Raw genomic sequence first — 24,224 nt, forward strand, 5'->3', positions numbered from 1 at the left:
GGGAACATCCCACCATCCCTAACTGGTGTGGAACCTGCAGGGTTCAACCCAGTGACTACTCCTGACACTCTCCTGTCAGTCACTGCCATTCCTGACTGAGAAGATGGCAGAGCAGGCAGTGGCAGGAAGTTCTGCTCTTTCACATTTTAATAACCCTCAATTTCAACGCTGTGGAGATGATCCTATATCCAAGCACGAGAAATGCAGAATAAATAATTCAATCTCATCTCAAAATGGCAGGAGACCCCAGATTTCCTGCAGTCTGTCCTGTCTGCCATCTGCAGCAGAGGAAGGAGCTGTGCTCCTTAGCTATGGAATTCTCTCTGCCCTTTGGCAATTAAAGATGATGATCCCAAAACAGCAGGAGTGCAACCCAAGCATGGCTACAGACCATAGGCCTCTCTGATGTGACTGACAAATCTGAGCCAGATGAACTCATTTCCAGAGAAAAGAACCACCTCAGTGCTCTGCTGATGGTTTAAAAACCTGGGCTGGTTTGGGTGATGGCTCCTGAAATCAGCTCAGAGCATGGAATTCATAGAGCTGCAGCCGTTCTCCTTAAGGAAATTATATTTTGGGCATGAGACTTTTCTCATTAAATAGCAGCTGACTTTTTAAATGCCTTTTGGGAAACAAGCAACTGATCATTGCATGACACTGCTCTCCTGTCAGGAATTCTCACGTGTCTGCACTTAGAGAAAATTCAAAGCTTATTAAGAGACCTCAACAAAAATCTGAGCAACAAAATGGTGCCCAGGAGGAAAACTGAGCATGGACAAGATGCTCATCAGCATCGTGGACAGATTCATTCAGCCTCCCTGGGTGCTCTGACATGGAATGGCATTTCAGAGATGTGACTCCACCTGGCTGCAGGGGTGGACATCAGTTGGCCACTTGGCTTTCATGGTGGTAGCACACATCCCTCATCCACGTGGGCCAGATTCCATTTTATATCCCATTTCCTGGCATCTCTGGCATTAATAATTTCTAGTTTGTTTTTCCTTTCAAAATGTTATTTTGTTAGAATAATAAATGAGGGATAAGTGGAGCCATTGGGGTTAAAACTGTCCAAACTTTTCTGTCACTAGTGGAAGCCAAAACTTTAATTAGTTTTAGAAAGAAATTAAGCACTGCTGTGTATTACAAAGATCTTATTTGGTTTGTTTTGATAAAAATAACCACATTAAACTGCCATTTTTTAATTGAAGTGTGTCTTGAATCTCACAATGTCCTCAGAGGAAAAACAGAGCAGATTTGCCAACTGCCAAAATTTATGGATGAGATCAGCATTTGCTGAGTGCTGGGGTCCAAAGCAAACATGGAACAGCAGAGCTCAGAAACAGAACCTCCCTATTCCACCAGAGCCACCAAATTCTCCAGGATCCTGCCTGATAAATCCTTTCTGATTAAACCACCTAAGAGCTCTGGACTTCAGTGTAAGAAAATGCCACCAATTCTGTTTCTTTTATTAATTAATAAATTAATAAATTAAAGAATTAATGTAATTTTAACAGCTTCTGTGGTGACTGTCACTGTGCAGCTCAGATGAGACACAACAACACTGAGGCACAGCTTAGAGCTCATTTCAGCTCTTTGCTCTCTTCTGGGCTTTGTGATTTTCACCACTTAAGCCATATAGTAAATTCTTAGGAATACTTTTATCTATCTAAGCCACAATTCCTCCAACACAAGTTAGAAATGTGCTATTTCAATATATTATTCTGCAGTCCTTGTGAGGGTCTTTAAGTGTTTTTGGTTGCCCCAAGCATGTAAAAATAGAAATTGAAAAAAAAATTAAAAATATATTTTCTACAATGCTCCCAGCAGTTAGGATATATAATGTGACTGTGTTCACAGGGGTCTCAGGTTGAGGGAAGAGATGAGGATCTGACTCCATGTTTCAGAAGGCTGATTTATTATTTTATGATCTATATTACATTAAAACTATCCTAAAAGAATAGAAGAAAGGATTTCATCAGAAGGTTAGCTAAGAATAGAAAAAGAAAGAATGATAACAAAAGCTTGTGTCTCAGAGAGTCTGAGCCAGCTCACTGTGATTGGCCATTAATTAGAAACAGCCACATGAGACCAATCACAGATGCACCTGTTGCACTCCACAGCAGCAGATAACCATTGTTAACATTTTGTTCCTGAGGCCTCTCAGCTTCTCAGGAGGAAAAGTCCTAAGGAGAGGATTTTTCATAGAAGATGTCTGTGACAATATAATGTTCCCGGTTTAGGATAGCTGAGGATCAAGCCAGTTACTCTCAGAGGAATTCCAAGGAGGAGACACTGACAGGAGATGTGATCCAGGCACTTCAGGAGCCCAAATCCCTTCTCTCTCTTGCTGCCTGAGCACCCAAGCACTGGGGCTGGCAGTTCCACCAGAACCTCCTCATTTGCAGACACAATGGTTGCACCCCAATCCTTTTTCTCAGGAGCATCTTGCATCATCTGTGCTGTGAAGGAGAGAAATATCTTCCCATTTCCAAGGAAACATTTAATGGCACTTACTACAGGATCCTACTACACACCATTAATGCCTGGCAGCCACCCTATTTCTGACACAGCACCACAATAAAAGCAGTTGTTGCAGTATTTGTGCCTGCAGGGAGCATCCCAAATGCAAAGCTCTCCCCATTTCTCCTCTCACACATGTGCACAGTGAAATAAACACCATCTGCAGAGCTCTAATTGGGCTGGGCACAGTCTGTAGTGAGGTTGGAGGTTTCAGGGCCTCCTGGTTCTGCTGAAAGCCCTGATGCCCTCATTGTCCTACCAGGCTTTCATTTGCATGGCAGAAGTCTGGCTGTGTCACCTCCCATCCTTGCTGTGTCGTTGAAATATCTGACATTTACAAACTGATGCAGTGAGGAATGAAGTGGCTCACAAACCCCATTTTCCTGATTTTAAATGGTCCCTTTGTTTGTAACAGAGCAACCTGGTCAACTGGCTTGCAATCCTATCCCAGCCTGGATCCTACAGAATTCCCACACCTGCCTTCCTAGCCCCTCATCCAAGCAGCAATGAAAATTCTGATGGGGGAGATTCCTGTAACACTCCAGAAACACAGCTTGAGAGTATTCCAAGTAATTTATTTCACCAACTATGCATCCCCATGAAGGAGTTTTGCAAAACAATGTGAACCATGGGAGACAACAGACACTCATTTCACTGGAGCCATGAAATGGTTTGTGTGTTGTTCTGCCACAATTCCCTAAAATTAAAAGAAAAAAATTAAAAAAGAAAGGATGGGTTTTATTTGAGACCAGATACACCACTGAAAGTACAGCAGGTAACTGATTGTGCATTGATAAATGCATTGACTCTTGGAGTAATTTAGCTAAAGGAGAAAATTCCCCTTAGCTCTGAACAAGCATCTCCTGGTGTGAGTATTACAAATATTCATTAGCTAAAAGTTATGCAGTATTGGTTAGAAACAGGGAGAAAGACATTCAGAGGGTTAATTAATTAGCTGTGTGTCTTCACAGGCATTAGCTGAAGCTGCACTGTAAAAAAATATCATTTCTTGGATGATCTCAGATGTCCAAGAAAAGGGAAAGATGATTTTTAACAGATTAGGGTCTGTCAACTGTCTAAGAGATAGACCCTAATTATTCAGAGATTATACAGGGTCTATATAACAGAGATTATATACAGATTCAGTCAAGGGAAGAAGACAGAAGAGCAGCAATTGTTTGCAACTAAGATTTTCAAAGGTTTCTGTAGCATTTAGAGCTTCCTTTCTCCAGCACCCTTTAAAGAACCCAGCCCTAGCATGACAAACAATCCACCTTTGCTTGCACAAGAGACTTTCAGAGGCAGGCATTACCAGACTGATCTACTTAAGCCCAGTCACCATTCCCTTAAAGTCTTTAAAGCAGGTTGATTTCTGTCAGAGCTGAGAATTGTTTCCATTTTCTTCCCTTCTCCCACCCTCCCATCATCCTGAGACAACTCCTGTAGAGGCAGTGAAGGGAGCAGGGGGAAAGGCAATTCTTTCTGAACATGGATGGAAAAATTCAGCTTTGGCTGCAGCTGACACTGCACCAACCTCATCTAAAGGAAGGCAGCAAAGACAGCACCCTGTGGTTGTGGAGCTGAACGGGTAAATGGGGTTGTCCATCCTGTAATAAACCCCAGCTGTGCTGGCATGGCCACAGAAGCTCTCCCCAGAGCAGGCTGTGTGCCAAAGCATTTGCAGTTAGCCCCTAGAAGCAAAAGGACAAAGCCCAACTGCAATGGAAACCCCAGTGCATGCAAAAAGACTTTTAAACCTTGTTGTGGCTGAAAAAAATCTGCCCATGGAGTGGAAAAAGAGAAGTGACCCCGCAGGAGGCATCCAAAAAAAGCCAGGGTTGGATGTGACCCTACTGAAACAGCCCTTGCTGGGATCAGGAGGGGACTTTGGGCAGGTTTAGCCCCAGGTGTCTGTCTGTCCTCCCTGAGCTCAGGATGTGCAACTCCTCTGAAAGCTCTGTGCCCAGCATCCAGCAGCACCAGTTCCTGAAAGTGAGGTAAGGCCCAGTGCTGCTTCAAGAGAAACTGAGCAGCACAGGAGCAAGGGGAAGGACATGCCAGAGCTCCAGCCTTGTGTAAAAGAAAACTGAGCTGTTTGGGGATTGAGAAATGCTTCTTCCCCCTCCTCCCTCTCTGCTAAATCCTGTTACAAAACCAAATGCATCACAACATTTTTATAGTGTTCTTTTTTTTCCTTTTTCAGTTTGGAGCTAGTGGTGACTAATACTCAGTCCATGGGTTTCAGCCTTGCCCTGCCTGTGGGACACGTGTGCTTGGGGAGGATCTGAATCAATGTTTTGGAAGAAAAACCCCCCAAAAAAATGGGAATTGGGCAACATGGTGTGTGTATCTTGGCTGCCTGTGGGTTTCACCTGACCCCTGGAGCAGCACAGCTGCTCTCCCCAGAATGCTGACAGGGCTGGGCAGGGCTCAGTGAGTGATGGGCCCTAGGGCTGACCTCCTCCTGAGCCTCCTGACAAAGCCTTGCTGAAGCTGTGCCAGCCCTCTGCCACTGCAGCCCAAAAATCACTGCAGACTCCAGGGAAAGATTTGCTGTTCTCCCAGAACCCTCAGACAAGGACAAACCACCTCAAATCAACTCTTGCTGCACCATCTGAGTTTGTGATGCTACAGAACTGCAGCGCATCCATAACACCTCTAGAGAAACGCCTTGTTTGAGAAGAACACTTTGATTTTCGCTGAATTTACCAGAACACAGCTTTTGCCTCCTGCCTTCTTCCCCTTGGACCTATTCCCTTCTCTAAACTCAATTTGTGTGACTTTTCCCCAGCAGCAGCAATCAGAGATGCCATTCTTAGGACAGGATTCACCTCAGGGAACATCAGATTCTCTCAGCCAGATGTCCAAATTCCCCTGGAAGCAGAGCTCAGGTCCTTCCAAAGGGCAATGCACAGACATCACCCTGCCACTGCCATGGTGCTGGGACACTGGAGGGAGCCCTGTGTCTCTACTGATCATATAAACTTAAATATAAAATTGTTCACAGCAATTCCAACCCCTATGAAACTTGATTTTCAGGTATTCCAAAGTACAGCAACTGTGACATGATGCGGGGGAAAAAAATTAATCCAAGTCCCAATTTAATTGGTTAAAATTGTATATGTTTCAGCTTCCTGGAAAAAGTGGTAATTTTCCATCCTAAAGGGACCATTTTAGGATCACTAATATGGAGTTTTCTTGCTAAATGCTTTTACAAGGATTTACTCTGATTTTGAGGTGGTGATGCACCATGAAAAACAGGTAGATATAGTAGCAGCATTTGAAAGAAAATCTGAATGTAGCCATGCACCAAAGCTGGGGAAATGTTTTTGCATTAAATGCAATAAAAGAGGATGGCCAGGAGCAAAGCCAGTCCTTGGAGCAACTCCCTGACATCATTTCCTAAATACCCTGACGTGGTGAGGTCAGACATGGGCTGTAAGGCCACTGATCACACTCAAAGGCCACCCACTGTTCAGCTCCAGCTTTTTACAGCTTCCTCAAAACATGTTTGTCCATCAAATTCTTGGATGAGTTTCCTCAGATGGTGAGTAAAAACAATAAGGAAAGGAGGTTGGCAAAAGTCACACACATTTTTTCACAGCACTGAAATATTCCGCACTGGAGCAGCGTGGAATAAATGATTCACAAGTCTGTACTCCTGACTGTCCAGCTCTGCCTGGGGAAGAGAATATTTGTTTGCCTGATAATGAGCATCATTTTGGCTCAGGGGCCATGATCTTGTCCAGCCTGACCTTCTGCTGTGTCTCAGGGGGCTGGCAACCGATGCAGATGGAATTCTCCATCACTGCCTTTTCTGAGGAAGGGAATTTGCTGTTTACAAAAGAGTACCAGGCAGATTTCAGCTAAGTCACATTTGGGTTTTTTTTATTATGTTGAGTGTTTTGTGGCAAAACTAAAGTCAAGTCATCTAAACATTGTCTGGAGTGAAAATTCAGATTCATCTTGGAGATGATTTGTTTTTCCTTAAAGGAGGTATTTCTCCCCTGCCCAGTGGCAATGCACAGACTATAAAGATTAAAAAGCTTAAGTCTAAACACCACCTTAAAGAGCATATACCCCTTTAGCAACAAGTTCCTCCTTTCCACATCCCTTTTCCAGCAGGGTTTGTTTCAGCCTACATTCCACTATCCACCAATCATGGCATTTATCTCCGACACTTAAGGATAAAAATCCTTTCTCCTCTTCTCCCAGACTCCTCATCTTTTTCAGACTGCACCTTGAGGTGCTCTCCCACTTATTTGCTTCAAGCAAAAATCTGTGAATGCCTGGGATAACAGTTCAAGGCCTATCCAGTGACACCTTGCACAGAAACCTTTGGGATTGTGATCCACCCCGCACCATTCTGCACTAGGTGTTTGCTTCATAACATAAAAAGAGGAACTGTAAAATGGCATAAAGCCCTGAGCATAAGACACAAGCTTCTTAGACTATAAGCTGTAACAAATTTTGGATTTTGAATTGGTTTTTAATAGAAATTTTGTTCTAGCCAGCACAGCACAGCTTTGCTGAGCCTGTGAAGGTCAGAGTCTGTGGAGGGTCTCTGTCCCAACATGACACATACCAGACTTTAAATTCTAGTCTGGACATCCTTCCTGGCAAAGAGCAGCCTTAGAACATGTAAACAAGAGTATTTTTCCTTTAGGAAGATAGATAGTTCAAATTCTAAGCTATAAAAATATTGCCTCAAAAGTGACACAGCAGCATTCATTTTACTCCTGAATACTGAAAGCACTTTTATGACTCAGCCAAATCAGTGTATCACAGACTCATAAATTCACAGTAACTACAAGGAAGGCTTTTATTTACACATCTTGAAAACAAACAGCAGCTTCTATCTCTAAAACATCTTTTTAAACTTTGTCTTGGAAAGATTTTCATTTAGCAATAAAGTTATCAGCATGTGAGATAAGTTTCTTCAGTTTTGAGTGATGACACTTAAAAACCCACATCAGTGACTTCCAAAGAAAAATTAAGGAAAATCACAGTTGCTCTATCTGCCAGGCAATCAAGCCCATGCTTTTCCCTCTTTGTAGATGATTTTGTCTTGCACAGATGGCTATTAGAGTTCTGAAATGAATAAAATATGTTTGGATAACATGCTGCTATACAAAGTGATCTTGAGGATTTCTTCATTCCAGCCTCAAGAGAATTTCCAGGATAAACCAGTCTGAATATGCTTTAATGCTTTTACAAACTCTGCATGCCACTTTGGATATTATTACTGTGCAACTTAAATGCCCAAACCATTGAATATCCAGAGGAACCTGGATGCTTGAATCACTTAAGGACTTGTGAAAATGTGGAGCTCTACCACTGTTTGAATAGTCAGTAAGTTTCCTTGCACCATTAATGATCATTAATTTTGGATTCTCTTCTGCATCAACCCAAAACAAAGAGTAGAGCAGATTCAGTCAGACAGATCCATGGACAAGAGCCTTTGGCTGCCTGGGAGGACTCAGCCTGTCAGGGTGTTGTCAGAATATTTACTTGGTCATGACTTTATCCCAGCTGAAGCACAGTGAGTTTCATCTTTGTGATCAAATTGTCCAGACATTTAAGAGACTTCTTGCTTGCAAAGACAGAATAAGAAACTTTTTTCCTTATTTACATCAAGCTGTTTCTTTCCGTAGCTCTTTCACTGCTTGAGCTAATTTTTGATTTTCCCAATGTGATATAAATACACTGAGTTGAATTCACCACTTCATTTCAGACAAATTTCTCTGTTAAACACTAACATCAGTGCCATCACTGAGAAATTACCCTCCTGATTTACCAGCTTAGAAATCTTTGGAATCCCAATAATCTCCCTCCTATCTTTTGCAATGACTACTGGCAGCCATAGGAACATTCACAGTGCCCAACCTCACAGCACTTCCCAGAGAACACAAAGTGTTTGATTTGGAATTATGGATCTGAAGCCACATTCTGGGCAAAACAAAAGGGATCCAGACCTCCAGTTTCTGTTGTGTGTTCAAAGCACTACAAAATTTCCTCTGAAGATGAAGATTCTCTACAAATATCCAGGAATTGCTGTGAGAGCTTCGTCATCTTTATTTAATCAGGGACTAACAGCTAAAGTGAAGTCAGTGAAAAACCTAAGGAAACATTTCTCAACTCTCAAAAGACAGGAGAAGAGCCTGTTTCTAATAATGTTGAGGTTTGTCAGTGTTGCTTTTCCCTTGTCTTACAACATAAGTATTTACAGTTCAGCCATTATGTTCACTGGGGGCGATGTTGGTTTTTAATTTTTTGCAGATTTTGGAATGTCTGCACAAGTAGCTTAACCTGGTGTCCCTGTGTCTTCCAAGCACACCCTCCCCCTCAGGGTCTGCAGTTTGCACTCCACCCAAATGCAGAGCTGCAGGGCAGATTCTCAGCTGTAAATCATCCTCACTTCAGCTGAACCAAGGGCTGATGGTGCTTGCAAGTCCCCTCCATCCACCTCTCTCCACAGGCACATACAGCTTTGGTTTGGTTCATGAGACTTTCAGCATTTTAGGGGAATAAATGTACTCTTTAAGACCGGGAAGGAGAAATGCCATGGTTGGATTACATCTGAAATATTTGGATTGAATTGGAGTTATTCCTCTTATAGTGCAGACACCAGCGGTTTGACCAGTTAGGTCATGTGCCCAAATATGAAAAGCAGCTTTTAGGCAACTGTCACTTGTGAGGAGTTTTATTTGTGGAGAGCAGAGTCAGAGAGTGAGGGAGGAGGGAGGAGAGGCCAGAGGACGAGGTGCTGCATTCACATCTCCATTTAGGGAGGAAAATCAGATGTCCAAGGCTTAAATGCCCTTATCTGAAGGGAGGAGGAAACAGATAGCAGTGGTCATGCACAGCAAATGCAGCTCTGCACAAAAATGGATTTTCTGTAGTTATCCTACTGACCCAGGGAGAGAAAATTCCTGATTTTTTGTCTTTTATCAGTCCCACAAGGGCTTCCTCAAAGCTCCCATGGTAAACTTGCAGCAGCAATAAAACTCCAAACGTGCACACCAAAGCTCAGCCCACAGGTGGATCACTGCTAAATGAGATTTAATTTTTTACTCACCATCCCAGGACTGAAGATTCAGTACAGTCTTAGGCAAAAAACAACCCCATTTTGATAATTACTCACTGTATCAGACTGGAAAGGGCTGTCTCCAGACAAAAATCAGACCTCAGTGTGCTTTCTACAGCACAGACACTCTTTATTAAGCAGACCTTGGGGAGCCACTTGTCCATCTCCCAAGCTCAGGAGTGCCCAGATGGCTCCTGGACAGCTCCAGACACAAATTCCATTTCCTGATGCTCATGAGGAGCTCAAGGTGGCCTCTGCAACCCCCAATGCTGCCCAAAGTTCAGTGCAAGAACTGAATAATGGTAAAATAATTGTAAGATAACCCTTGCTCTTAACAAAAAGTGTATTTTTCCAGAGGAACAACATTTTATTTCCTGAAAGCTGGAAAAAAATGCGAATTCCAAATGGTTCAGTCTTTGTGATTAAGTTAGAAACATTGCCACATACAGGCAAGGAAGCAGTTCTAAAAGGTTCTTTCAGCTGTGAAGGATTTTTAAAAGCTTCTTTTTAGCCAAGAAAACATACATATTTATTTAATGTTTAAATAGAATTAATCTTGAAGGAAACATACATTTGGATCACAGGAACACAGCATGAAATTCAAACAAATTACTCTGCAAATCGAAGGCAGAATGGCTTACTAAACCTCAAATTCCAGCTCATCCCCAATACCCTTTTAAATATGGAAATAATATGACAAAAGCATGAAGCGTTTCACACAGAAAGAATTTTTTGGATGTGGATGCTTTCCACTCTTGCTGAAGAGTGTTGACAGAACAATACCTCCATTTCCTTTGCAACTGGCACGTTTAGGCTGTAATTTTTGCTTCAGACAAGTCAGACATTTAATTCTTTTGGAAGACTAGATCAATGAACTACCAATTACTGTAAGAAGACTTATGCTAGCTGGGGATATGATCCTCAGGCTTTTTGTTTTACAGTCTCAAAATAAATTTTACCATGTCATTCTTGCCATCACCACATCGCCCCAGGACAAACAGAAACGGTTTGAGAAACCAATTTTCATCTAATGACAACTGAACCAACTAAATGAAACCTGACATTTTAAAATTTAAAGAAACATTCAGAGCCTTGGAGCTGTACTGTTTGTGCTCTAGCAATGACATTGAGGTTGTTTAATATTTTTTTTCTTTAGAGGAAACAACCACAACAACATAAGAAAGCCTTCATCCAATCTGAGGGAGGGAAATACAAACTGGAAAAAGTGCCAAGAGAGAAGATAACAGAATACTGGCATCTGGAGAGCTGTCTGCTTGGCAAGCATGCATGTCATTTACAAATGTTTGCCTTTAATTTTAGTCCTGGAAGACTTGGGTGAATAATCCCACTGAGCAAGCTGCCACTTTCCAAAATTGCCACTTCATCCTATGGAAATAAAGGGGTTTTTGCTTCCTGTCAGGATGCAGACAGCAACAAAGGGCACAACTAAAACCAAAGAATTTTCTGACTGACATCAGGAGTGGGATTGAGCCATCACATTGATGTCATATGGGGTCCACTCAGTCACCAGACTGTACTGGAGAGCTCAGACCTGCAGGATTTATGGTTCCTTGCTCAGCTCTTCTTCTGGGCAAGCCCCATCTTAACAAGATTTTCCAGGCAAAATAAAAATAAAATGATGGAATTCGTAGAATAAGGGTGAGCAACAGCTCAATTCTGGGAACATTTCGGCAATTCCAGAAAGAAACATGTCACAACTTCCCCAGCTGAAAACATTAAGGACAGAATATTATGGGAGGAATGTTTTACCCAGTCAGAAACCAAGATGGAAACATGCCAAACAGTGTTTTCATGATGCCTCCCATACTCAGCCTGCTGGGGGACAGACAAGGTGACAAACAGAACACAGTGAGATGCCCAAAGCTTTGAAAGGAGCCAGGGACCAAAACCCCTGATATTAATATTGAAGTGTACCAGCATAAATCACTGGTGGGACTAAAAGGGAATTAAACTATGTTTATAAGTTTCTATTGTTTAGAAAAGACACTTCCTTAAAATAACATCCCCAAGAGAACAAAACAGTATCTGTTTCAGTCTCCATAGAGCTTCTTAAATTAAACACTCATCTCAAAAAGAGTGAGGCTCTCCCAAGTTCGGGAGCGCTGTGTGCTCCCATATTTTCATTTTTCACATTAACACACAAGATCTCTTTGGGGTGAAGCACTCTGCCAGAGCTGGGCATCACCAGCCTGCTGCAGAAAGGTGAGGAGAGACACAAAATCCTGGAACAGTGTGGAATTCCTGATTCTGTTCCTGGTGGACCTTCACAGACACAGAAATGGGATTTTATCAGGTTCTCAGGGTTTCTGGTCTAGAGCCACAGCACCCTGCACTCACCTTGTTAGCGTTCAGGAACACATAATCACAGAATGATTATAGGCAGGTGCTTTTATTGAGGAGCTCTGGGTGTCAGGGGTGCACAGACCCAAATCTGACTCCACCATGGGTTTGGGATGAACATGTTTTTATATTCTATCATTATATAACTTACATATTCATTATTAAACTTACATTGTTCCATTGTATACATTGATTTCAAGCATGGGTTGAAACCCAAGCATGGGTTTCTCATGATCCCCCTCAAACCCTTGAACACAGTTTCTCATGATTCTTCTTACAATTAAACAATAATTATATCTAATTACTAAGCAATCATCACATTAGCAATTATATCATTTATCATATACTGATTACACAGGTGCAGTTTCACATGCTCCAGCAAACACAAGGCCTAACATTTCCCAGGGCCTACCCTTAACATTTTCCCAGGGCCTACTAAGCCTAACTTTCTTTCTAACTCCACTGAATATACCATGACTTTAGACACATTTTATCCCTATACTATCAGCCTCAGCCTGGATGTGGCCTGCAGACCTTGGCCTGGGAATGGGACCTGGACAAGGCTCACACAGCTGGACATGACCCCTGAGAGTGGAACCCAGCCCTGGCCAGCAATAACTGCTGGGAGGGACTCAGGGCATTAAGAGATCCCTCCCTGTTTGTTTGGTTGTGGGAGAAGAGTCCTGGGGGCACCACACACCGCTCTGCTCCCCTTCCTGCCTCCAGGACCCAAACAGCTGGGAAAGAAAGTGCTCAACAACACATCTGCAACAACCCTTTGTGTCTGGTGCCTGCTCAGCCCAGACACTTCACCTTGGACCCATCCTCTTTCCCATCACTACTCTTAGTACAAAAAAAAAAATTATATTTCCCTTATAAAAGCTATCACCATTGAAATTGTACAGCACAGATTCTGGGGCTCTGCCTGCCTTCCAAATGCTTCAGATTTGCCCTGAGGTGGTGTCAGAACCCAGGACATCCCTCTGGCTGCCCTGGATGGCTCCAGCCCCTGCCAGGGGGCTCAGAGACCTTGGCACAGAGCCCAAGACCCCTGTGCCTTTGATTTTGACTCATGGAAAAAATTATCAACCTTATATGAGGATTTAAACGCCATGAAAGTTTAAGTAGAATCATAGTTTGTCACAGGGTGAAAAGTAGATTTTTGAGGTTTTTAGAATGGGGGCTTGGGGTCCCAAGATGGAGGAATTTGGGCGTGCCTTGTCCTTCTTTCTCCTTGTTCCTAGCCTCCATGTCCTGGGTGATGCTGGCACTTTTGGATTGGTTTAAGGTAGAAACTCACTGTCTAACATAGGTGATAGGTATTGGAAAATAAACATAAATAATGTACAGGCAGTTTTTAGTATAAAAGACAGCACCACCCTGAGGGTGGGCAGTGTGCCACGGACTGACCTGCTGGACAGATCTCAGCACGCCAGAGAAAGAATGTATTAGATAAGAGAAAATAAACAACCTTGAAAATCAGAACAAAAGAATCCTGACTCCTTCTTTGGTCTCGGGGCTGGGAAAAAGAGACTTTCTAACACCTTGGGGTCATCTTGACACCAGAGACCTCGTCAGGGTGGCAAAGCAAGTCCAAAGCCTTCACCCTTCAGCATCCTGCTTCCCAAGCCCCTGCCCCATTCATGTACACACATCCATGTGCATATATCCATTTAAACACATCCCTGCCTGCCTGCCTGCCCTGTGTTCATGCCCTCACAGCCCAGCATCCAGGCTTCATTTTCATGTTAGAAATTGGGTTGGTCTCATCATAGACAGAAATGCTGTTGCAAATTAATCAAGATTTCAGCTTTCTGAAGGGTTACATTGTGAAATTGATAATTGTATTTGAAGTTCATATTGTTTAATTTAAAATTCTCTTTAGCAAAATGCAATCCAGTGTGAAATATTTGCTGTTAACAGGATTTTCTCAGGGTCCAATGCCCATCAGATTTCCAGAGACAAGCCTGTTAATTATTACTTGGAGGCTTTGGTGACAAAGGTTACTCTAGAATAATAAAAGGCCAAACCTGCAGACAAAGTCAACACACATTTTCCAGTTTGCCTGGTGACAGCAGAACACCTGCAGAAGCTGAGGCAGGGCTTGCAGCAGAGATGTCACAGCCACAGAGAAAGGATCAGTGTCATGTTGAACATGAATTAGCACAGTGGCCACAGTCTGGGCATTGCAACCTTCCCATCCCCTTTTCCTGGGATCAACATAATGTTTCCTCAACTGAATATTAAATATTTTTACTATATTCAACAAGGTATATTTCGTGGCAGCTCTTCTGCTGTAGCAATAAAGGCCCTTCCCTTTGCACTGCAGGCTGGCTCCAGAAAAGATCAGCTAACAAACACATTAAATATATATATTTAAATATATAAATAATAATATCAGCCTGGAACACAGGAGATTCCTTTGGAGTCTTCCTGGTTCCTCAGGAGGCTGCTCTCAGATGTTGTGAGCTCTCAAGCACATTTTACATGCCTGATGTAACAAAAATCCTCCTGTTTGGTTCTTCCTTTTCCATCCAGCTATGGAAAAAAAAATCCCAAATGAACCTCCCAGTTGTGAAACTCAAACACACTCCCAAAAAAATTCACCTTTGCTATTTCTCAGCCAAGAAAGGGCAATGGTCTGTAGGAAAAAGCTGCCTGGAGCTCCCTACCTTCACCTGCCAGGGTGTTAGTAGGTGCCACGTTTTCTCTTCAGAACATGTTCAGTGAAAGAAAATAAAACAACCCAACCTGAAAACCTTAGGAGAAAATAATAATGGGAGAAGGGCAAAAATAAAACAAAGCCCACAATGTTTTCAGTGAACTGTTTGGCTGGACACCATCAGAACATGCTGTTCTAAATACCTTAAATCACCAACAAGGGAAAGCCCTTCAGGGCTGAAAAATGTTTCCTTGCCTCCAAGAAGAAAAATTCAATAAATATTTCAGCTTTATTAGCACATTTGGGGAAAAGTTGCAACATTAAAATAAAAACCAAAAAGTATTTTAACCCAGTATTTTCCCCTCACAAAAAACCCACTATTTCTCCTTTCCATTCTTACAAAATGTGTGTGCTCCTCAAAAAGATCAATTCCTTGGAACAGCTGGGACAATTCTGAACTTCAAAATGATTACAGGATTGTATTACGGTAGCACAAATAATGCCAATGTTATTCTATCATGATGTGCTCTATGAGAACTTCCATTCTTGGTTGGTAAAATGAGAATTCCAGTTCCAAGGGGTTCCAGTTACTTTTTTGGTCTCTGTAGATCAGTGCATCCTATATGTATTTGAGTTACTAGAACTCTTATTTAGATTACATTTAGATTTCAAAATCCTGGCTGCTAAGTGCTTTAGAAAGTTTTGAATTTCAGTGAATTCTCATGTATCTCATGCACCAAATCACAATTGACCACCTCTGTCTCATCATGCCAGGGCAAAACCAGGTGGCCACACTTCTCTTGAAAATGATATTACATTTCCAGCTGCTGGTAAAAATATCCAAATCAACTGATTTCACCAAATAAAAGAAGAAAGCAGCTTCTGAACCCAGCTGATCCAGAATTGCAGCCATACAGGAAGAGTTAGACTTGTTTTGACCTGGATTTGAAAGACCTTGCCCTCCACTTTTGGACACCTCCTCCTAGGAGCCCAATCCCCTGGGATCCTGGTAATCCCTGCATTTCCAGTCTGTGGCTCACCAGGAGGCAAGAACAGCAATAGCTGCACAGAAGATCACTCACTCCACCAAATCCACCCTCATTAAACAAATAAAGCTCCCGAGGCTGATTTTTAGTCGCTCCAACAAAAAAGCCCCCAAGGCTCAGAAGCCGAGTGCCAGCACTAATTTATCCTTAAAGAAGCCCAGAGCACGAAGAAGCCCTGCCCACGCCGGCATTTCAGAGGGGTGGCAGCTCATTGTCCTACCCCCAACACCCTCCCCTTCCCTCCCATCTCAGAATTAATTCTAACAACGTGAAGACAATTCGACTTAATTGCAGCTGCATCGTCTCCTGCAGGATCCCGCTGCCAATCCCGCCCTCTGAATGTGCAGTTGCCAGGGTAACGGGTGCGGAGAGGATGCTTTTGTGCTGCCACTTGCATCCTCGGGAGCCGTGCCAACCTCCCGCAGCTGGCATGGGGTGGGGTTAACGCCTTCCTCCCCGGGAGCCGCCTGTCTGTCCTTCCTGCCATCGCCAGCCCTTGGCAAGCGGCTCCTTGTGGGAGTCTGACCGAAATATCCTTCACTTTTGCCTCACGATTGTCATGGAGAGAGACCACCGAAAAATTAAGAACTGCTGTCTGCTGGACCAGTGGCGGGGTGGGGGGGAAATCATGTGCCCGATTCTTAGTTTACAGTTTCCACAGGTGTTGTTTGTTATACGCCACACTGAACTCGAAGGGGCACCCTGCCCTTTTCTGCACAATGGCCCAGGACTCCTCCCCACCTCCCGGCCCGGCTGGTTTGAGCTGTGGGGTGGTCCCTCTTTCAAGAGAAGACCCCTCTCGCCTGTCCTCAACCATTGTGACAGACAAGCAGAGATGTAGGCCTCTTCATCAAGGAACCAAGACATGGAATCCCAGTGTGAGAAGGCCCCCTCTCACCTTCTTCCACAGACTGGGACTGAAATCCCCCCAACTCGGGGGAGGTGTGCAGGGGGGGAGGAAAGCTGCCCAAAGCAAGCACAGGTGCAGGCACTGGGCCATGAAAACAATGGCTCTCGCCTGCTGCCTGGCTCGACTTTGTGTACCCCTGACCAAATCCCTTCTTTCCCCCTGAAGACCTTTGTTTAGGTTACGAAATTCATTCCCTCTTCTCCTAATGAAAAACAGTATAACTGGGGTTCAGATGAACTGTGCCTCTGAGATCTCCCCGGACGTGGCCTGGTGAACTCTGTCAGCTGGATCACGAAGGATAACACAGCACCATGTTTGGTAGCTATAACCCACCCCTCCTCTTCCTCCCTGTTTTCCTTATTTTCTCCTTTTTTCCCCAGTTCTCCTCACCAACGCATATCTGTTGTGGCTATTTCAATAAAATTGCATTTGTTGATTGTTACTGCAAATCCCCTGTGCCTTTGTTGGTTCTTTGCACCCTGAGATCACCCTACGAACCATCACATCATCCGTTCACTAGAATGGATCATGACACCCCTCCTGCTCTGCAGAGCGACACCTGCACCACAGGGACAGATGGCTGCAGCTCAGCTCCACAGCTCCGGGCACTCAGGGTGCTGGAACAGCTCCCCTCAAACTGCAGCAGTGCCAGACTCCGTTTGCAGGAGCTTTGGGGTACATGGTTTGTCCTCAATGAGGAAAGAAAAGATACTTCACCATCATTTAGGAATTATTTTCTTCTGGTCGTTTCCCATCTGCCTGTTGTTGTCGCCTCACCCACTCCCTCTACACTAACAGAGGACTGCACTGTCGCAGACATCTTTTCATGAAAAATCTTTTCTTTAGGATTTTTCCTCCTGAGAAGCTGAGAGGCCTCAGGAACAAAATGTAAAAAATGATTATCTGCTGCTGTGGAATGCAACAGGTGCATCTGTGATTGGTCTCATGTGGTTGTTTCTAATTAATGGCCAATCACAGACCAGCTGGCCTGGACTCTCTGTCCGAGACACAAACCTTTGTTATCATTCCTTGCTATTCTTAGCTTAGCTAACCTTCTGATGAAATCCTTTCTTCTATTCTTTTAGTATAGTTTTAATGTAATATATATTATAAAATAATAAATCAAGCCTTCTGAAACATGGAGTCAAATCCTCATGTCTTCCCTCATCCAAGAACCCCTGTGAACACGGTCACACTGCACCATGTCTGGAGGACTACATGGTCCCAGCCTCCACAATTTTAACCTACAAACCATGATTAATGTGTACAGAAACCTCCCCATCAATCTGTGATTATCTTCCAGGGCAGACTGCTTCCCAGAGCTTAGCTCCTAAGAGCTTTCCTATTTCTTTAAGATGAAGGGTTTAAACTTAGGTCACAGCCTACTTTGCCTATGACCTTTTATACCACTTTTGAGTCTGCAAGGCTTAAACCCTTCTATAAAAATTAAGGTGCACTGCAATCATTCTCTTTATATCCACACACACACGCAGTTAACAAAGAAATACCTGACTTTAAACTTTTCCACAGATAATGATCTGTAGCTGAAGATCACAAGCTAAATCTGCTTTTAATGGCAAGGAAAACTATTTCCAACAATGGCAAACAGCCTCCCTGCTAGTGCACTCACAACTAATTACAGCACACAAAGTGCCTGTTGAAAGGATCAGCAGGGCCATCTAGGAGCTCCTAAAATCCTCCAGTACAGCTGCACTCGTGGAGTGAATGTCTGAAAATCACCCACTGAAGATGCTGGACTGTCTGTGGAGGACAACATCCACGGTGTTGAGATCCAGGATGTGACAGACACACAAGGAAAAGAAGCCAGTTCAGGATTGATTTCATCTTAGTGCAAAGCTGAGTCTTTCACAGCCCCTTTCTGCTACAAACAGGTCCCAGAGAAACCCAGCAAACAAGCAAACCACCAGACACTGGCTCACACAGCCTCCAACCTGAAACCACCTCTGTGTCCCCAGCTGTGCTTGAGGCACATGAGAGGATTTGTGAGCTCCCTCAAAGCTCAGCAGAAGTTCAGCACCTTTTGAAACACATTTCCTCACCTCCCAGATGCCACATGTGCCATTATTCCCAGTGCAAACACGAATGTCAGCGCACAGAGCTTTGCAATTTGTGTTTACCTACACTTGAACAAAAGTCAATAACCACCAAGAGCAGAGAAATGTGCACAATTCTGGATAGGCAGGGAAACAGAAGCCTAAACTTCAGCTGTTTCAGTACATGTAGCCTTTGCAGAATAAGTATTTTTTTCAGGAAAAGAATAATTATATCATGCAAATCTTTAGGGGCGAGGAGGGGAGCTGGGGAGGGACCCCTATTCTAATTAAGCAACATGATTGCTGATGCTCCATATTTTTAACTGGAAAAAAAAGGGGCTGAAGGAATTAAAAAGGCACATTCAGATGTGAAAAAGTGATCATTTAACCACAAGCTAAACTCCAGAAGGGAGCTGGGGCACAGAGAGGGGATCTGGCAGACCAGGTGAGTGTCACTGTTCGCGGGGGCTGTTACAAGGCCATCACTTTGTCACACAGAAGGCAGCAGTGCACCTGCTCTGAGAGGAGTGCACACCACTGCCATGCCAGCTGATGGCATTCCCCTTTAATATCCATTCTCCTGCAGCTCTGGATTCCCCCCAGGCCCCATCCTGGCAGATATCCCAGAGTGTGAGGAGCTGTCACTCCTCTCCATGCCCCAAAACTGCTCTTGCAGTGGTCATGCAGCTGCTCAAAGCCCGACACAGTGCCAGGACACCTCCCTCTCCTGCAGGCACCACTGGGCTCCACACGAGTCCCAAACATAAGCAGATGTCTCTGGTCTTGTTCAAACTGGAAAACAGGGTGAGACTGCAGTGACACAGCTGCAGAGGAGACAGGAGTTAAATGATGAAGAGCATTGCATCTGAGGGACATTTAACCTGACAGTCAAATCTTTCATGACCCTCATTCCATGAAATTTATGACAACTGGGTTACTGTTGATTATTCTGGAGGACATTGAGACCACAAATCCTGGCACTGTGGAATAAAGAACATTAATGCAAAATATTCTCACCCAGACTAAGTGCCTACACAGGAATTTGCTCCAAGCTTCCTCTGCCTTCCAAATGAGAGCAAAATCTTAAATAAGTGACAAGGTAGGGGAGGGTTTAGGGTTTCAATCAGCACTTGTAAATATGAAGATGTTTCAGCTCCTGAGACAATGGATCATTTTCCACCAGTTAGAAGCAAACAAAAGCTGCTGCTGCCTCCAATAAACATGTGAAGGTGCAGAAGTCCGAGCCCCTGAATTCTCTGGCACCTCAGCCCTGGATAAATCACCAACCTGCCCATCCCACACACACCCCAATTTGGGAAGTGGGGAGACACTTGTTCCATCTATTCCTATCACTGTATCATTCCAGAACACAGTACTGCCTTATTTCCCAGACTTTTCACTTGCATGGTGGTAACCACCCCTAAAAAGGCTGGAAAACTGGTGAGAAGAGTGGAGAATGGGGCCCATGGCATGCAGTGTTTCCAGGAAAAAGGGCACTGGGCTGTGCAGATGCAACTCCCCACCCTCAGCCAGGTAGCTGACCTTTGGAGTTAATGGGAATTTAATCAAACAGAGCAGTGTCCCTCCGGGGCTGGGACACAGGAGGGGTTTCTGGGGAAGCAGATCAGCAGCCCTGTCTCACGGTGCCTCTCTGTGCTGTTTTCCTGGACACAGACCAGCTCTGTCTTCCCAGAACATCAGAGTGCAATCACGGCCCTCTCACAAAGAGAAGATGCAGATGAAAGCAGAATCAGGGCTTAAAAAACACAGGGTCAAGCAGGGAAACCAGGAAAGCACATGATAAAAGTCTCATTCTGTAGGATCAGACTATTTTCCATTGTGAATAACTCAAGAACACTGTTTATCTCTGAAGCAAGCTTACCCACTCCTTCCTCACATGCCTGCCTGCCCTGCTTGGGGGCTCACTGCTGTTTGTTGAACACTGACAAAGATGTCCTTGAGATTCCATCCTTTCTGCGGGTCAGTGAAAAAGTTCACACAAACCCGAGGTTTAGTTAAAAATAAGACAAAGCATCCATTCAGCAGTGACAGGAATTCCTGGCTATTTTCTGCCCATTCTGAGCAGAACCACCACACAGAGGCAGTGTTAACCAGGACAGGTGGCCAAGGACTCCCCTCTTGGCAGGACACAGCTGCCCCCAGCCCCACTTCAGCCTGGCAGAGGCTAAAAGAAATTTTTTTCCAGTGAAAAGAAGATTTTTTTCCCAGGGAAATCACAGGAAAAGAGCAGGATGATGCTAATATCAGTGGGCAGAAAGAATGTCCACCAACAAGAGGGAATGTTTCTTACTCTTTTTCCAACAAACCAGAAGTTTTCCCCATAGAGTCTCCCCAGGATGCTTCCTGCATGAGCTGAAGGGCTCTGGAAGATGCTGCACCTTTGGAATGGTCATGCTCAGCTCAGTTATTTCACAGGTTTATCCCAGAGGAACTGGGGTATTAGCAGAGCCCAGCGTTCTGAAACACCAGCAAAGGATTCACACACCAGGAGAGGCTTAGATTAGATACAAGGAGGAATTTCTTTTCCAAAAGGGATGTCAAGCACTGGAACTGACTGCTGCTGGAAGTGGTTTTTTTGAGACCTGGTGCTAGGGACATAGCTTAGTAATGGACTCAGTAGTATCAGGGTAAGTGTCAGTGATCTTAGAAGGTTTTTTCAACCTAAAAGTCTTTTTCAGCCTGGAAGATCCTATGGTTCTGTGTTGTTGGCATCAACACCAGAATTCACCCTCTGAACTTCTGGCTGGCAGAGGCCAGGGACTGGTGGGATGTGGTTCAGCATCTCAGGAGGGTCAGGTCAATCTGTGCTTGGTTTTATGATAAATATAATAAAATTGATGTAAATAGAACATTAATTAATATGTGAGGTTTCCTACATTAAAATCATGTTTAATGGGTAATAACTGAATGCAAAGGTAATCACTGACCTACAGTTAGGCTTCAAACCACTGACCAGCACCTTGAACAATCTCGTACACACAAGAATGGCCCAAAATGGCATCCTTGGCTAGAGTTTGGCTCTCGCTTCACATCTTTTATGAAGAACAAACACTCTTCCTGACCTCACTGTGAATGGTTGCACAGTATTTCCTCTTCTAGGAGGGGATGAAAGACTCCAATAAACAGGAAGGTGCTCAGAAATGAGAACAAACCCACAGACTTTGGAATGTCTTCTTTTTCTTTCCCAAATTACTTCTCCCTGTTCTTCAGTCTCACGTCTGACTTGGAAAACTGGAATGAGAAGCAGGAAAGCAACCCTTGCACTGCTCACTAAAATTCCAGTGGAGAAGCTGCTGTGAGGAATGAGCACCACCAGGAAAGAAGAAGAGAAGCAAAAAAGAGAAGCAGCTTCAGGCCATCCTGGCAAAGAGAGTCCAGCCTTGGTCAGCTTCATCTGCTGTCCCCTGTCACAGAGGACACAGAACAGCCCCAGGGGCATATGAAGGACATCACATTGGCATTGTGTTTTCTAAGGAAAGACACCCAAGTCTGTGCTTCCAGAAGATTAACTCCAATCCCAAAGGTGGACATGGGTAAGTAAAGGAGTGATTCATCATGCCTAAGGGCAAAAATACTGCATGCATCTGGCTGGAGGCTTCCACTGTCCTCTCCATTACACTTGTCACAGTAAGAGAACAGATGACACTGATGGAAAGCCAGACTGGGAATGGGTTTGTGTTCTTCTGAATTGCTTGCTTATGGCTGTGAACTGATTTAAAAATACATGTGAAGCATAAAACCCCAGAGCAAATGAATTACCAGACCACAGATATATGTGGTATTAATGATTTCAAATGCCTACTACATTAGTTACAATTCAAAGCAAATGACATATTTGTTTTCCTGTTAAGATGCCAGTAAAAGTGGCAAATAGACACAAGCATTCTTGGTTGCTTACAGATAAGACCTGATCATTTGGCACAGAAAATCACTGGTGGGTAACTGAGGTTCTACACAAGTCAGAGACAAAATCCACTGTGAATTCAGCACAGCCATGCAGAGACCAGAGCTGGCATCAACCAATAAAGGAGAACTCTCCACTCTCTCTGTGTAGAACTTGCTGCTAAGACTTCAGTAGAACCAAACTGAAACAGCTGAGGGAGAGGGTGGCAATTCAGAGCAGAACAAAGTGTTCCAGATAGCAATGCAAGATGTTTTCCATTACCATCTGTATGGGAGTTGTCTTTTGTCAAGTGGGCAGTTTGCCTTATCTGTCTCTTTGAGTGACCACAATCACTCCTCCCTCGGGAGGGGATATCTGCTGATAACAGCTATTGAATGTCCCTGCATGGCTGATAAGAGCTACAGCATCCCATTGGGAGATGTGAGCCCAGAGGGAGGAGCCAAGCATTCCTGCTCCAGGATCCCTGCTCCAGCAGAACCACCCCTGACACTGCAGGAGGGCTGAGCCACAATTCCAATGGCACTGCTGCCAGCACCCTGACCCACAGGGTGTCAGGTTGGGTTCTGACTCTGGCAGTGTTGTTCTAGTTTATTGTTTATTTTATCCTTTTTTTTTCCTTCCCTAATAAAGAACTGTTATTGCTGCTCCCATATTTTTTTGCCTGAGAGCCCCTTAATTTAAAATTTACAGCAATTCGGAGGGGTGGGGAGGGTTTACATTCTCCATTTCAGGGGAGGCTCCTGTCTTCCTCAGCAGACTCCTGTCTTTCCAAACCAAGACACAAAGTTTTGCTCAGACACCTCTTGGTGGAAGTGTCCCTGCTGGAGGAGCCACCAGGAGTGCAAACACAGCCATCCATTACCTTTGGCCGCTTCCATTCCACTTTCCCTTTTGCTGCTGAGTCGTAGCACAGGGATTCATCCGAGGCTGGAAACTCGGGGTCCTCAAAGAGGATCCCCTGCTGGAGGCACTGCCCCTTCAGCTCGTGGTACCTCTGATCTCGGCAGAGCTGCACCGATGAGGTCATGTTCTGTCTAGACAAGATCAATATTGGACAAACCATGAAGGCTCTTGAAAGTCCACAGCTGATACCACACCCTGGTCTTGAACAAGAGAGCATGTAACTTGTTCTAAATGAGGTCACTGTTTTATTTACAATAAAACAAAAAACCACAGATTATAAATTAGATTAGGTTAAAGACTGGGAAAGTATAAACCCAAGAAGATCTTATAGATAAGGATAATATTTTTGTCTGAACAGAATTCTTATCAGGAAAGAGCCCAGGCCAGGCACAAACCCAACATTTTGCTTTGTCTAGTTGATTGGAAAGGTAGCAGAGTGAGGCTTGGCTCTCAGTCTGCACCATGTGTGAAGGGCTGGGCCATCTTTTTGTCCTACATTCTTCTTCTGGTCTCTAAAGCTCAAATTATCTACTCCAAATCTTGTGCCTAAAAAAACCAAAACCAGATTTCCACTTTTCTCCATCTTAATTTAAGTGACAGTACTTTGGCTTGTACTATTGCCTTTGAACTTTATGTTACTTTTCAGGGAACAGATTTCCCAGAAGGAGAAAATATTTGCAAATAATTGACGAGAACTAAAAGTATCTTAAAAAAGCACAACAACAATAAAATACCCAAACAATGTGTTCCAAACCA

At 43.9% G+C, this 24,224-nt stretch overlaps 1 protein-coding gene across 1 annotated transcript in view; it reads right to left on the reverse strand.

Moving 5' to 3' along the window:
* The window catches only part of CAPN6 (calpain 6), a 44,724-nt gene extending 21,132 nt beyond the window's left edge, over positions 1–23,592 (reverse strand). Inside the window, exon 1 of the mRNA XM_031056070.1 lies at positions 23,428–23,592. Coding sequence (XP_030911930.1) covers positions 23,428–23,592 — 165 coding nt within the window. The remainder of the gene's footprint in view (positions 1–23,427) is intronic.
* Between the last annotated feature and the right edge of the window lie 632 nt (positions 23,593–24,224).

The sequence above is a fragment of the Geospiza fortis genome, unplaced genomic scaffold, assembly GCF_000277835.1.
Source record: "Geospiza fortis unplaced genomic scaffold, GeoFor_1.0 scaffold157, whole genome shotgun sequence".
Taxonomy (NCBI): Eukaryota; Metazoa; Chordata; class Aves; order Passeriformes; family Thraupidae; genus Geospiza; species Geospiza fortis.